Source organism: Penaeus monodon, chromosome 31 (genome assembly GCF_015228065.2).
Source record: "Penaeus monodon isolate SGIC_2016 chromosome 31, NSTDA_Pmon_1, whole genome shotgun sequence".
Lineage (NCBI taxonomy): Eukaryota > Metazoa > Arthropoda > Malacostraca > Decapoda > Penaeidae > Penaeus > Penaeus monodon.
The window spans coordinates 33201389-33201933 of NC_051416.1; the positions used below are offsets into that span (position 1 = coordinate 33201389).

Sequence of the window (545 nt, forward strand, 5' to 3'; positions counted from 1 at the left end):
CCCCAATCCATATGCTATACATACTTCAAAATCACGTTATATCCTGTTGTTTTCCTCTCCGTTTATGAATCCTCTTACCTTGTATACGATCAGTCAATCCACGCGAAAACTATAAACAAAAACATATATGGCGATCATAATGCGTAATAAACTGAAAGAGAACTTAGCTTCGACCTTCTACCTTATCTAAAGATGTCAAAATGATCAGGTCTTGCAGCACCAATCTCAAGCTCTCTCCTTCACCCTTGTAAGTATAGAACTGATCGTCAAAGCACATAACCAGGGTGATCCTCGGTCGCAGGAGTTACACCGTCGATGGATCACCTTATGCCAAGTGTCCGAGTGGAAGGGGGATTTAGGGAGACTATAAAAAAGTTATTCCGATATAGACCCACTACTCCGCTTATCTCCGTAATTCTGCCATCTCAATGTAAATTTAAAATAGGAATAGAAGAGAGAGAGAAATAAGATAAAACACAAAAAGTTTAAGGTTGTGCTAATCTGGCAACCTGTTATCCGAAATGGTAAGTCCCATTACTATTCAT

General features: G+C 39.3%; 1 protein-coding gene across 1 annotated transcript in view; it reads right to left on the reverse strand.

Annotated features, from left to right (window-relative positions):
• LOC119592864 overlaps positions 1–285 on the reverse strand; it is a 13463-nt gene extending 13178 nt beyond the window's left edge. Inside the window, exon 1 of the mRNA XM_037941758.1 lies at positions 182–285. Within this exon, the coding sequence (XP_037797686.1) occupies positions 182–277 (96 nt within the window). The 5' untranslated portion in view covers positions 278–285. The remainder of the gene's footprint in view (positions 1–181) is intronic.
• Between the last annotated feature and the right edge of the window lie 260 nt (positions 286–545).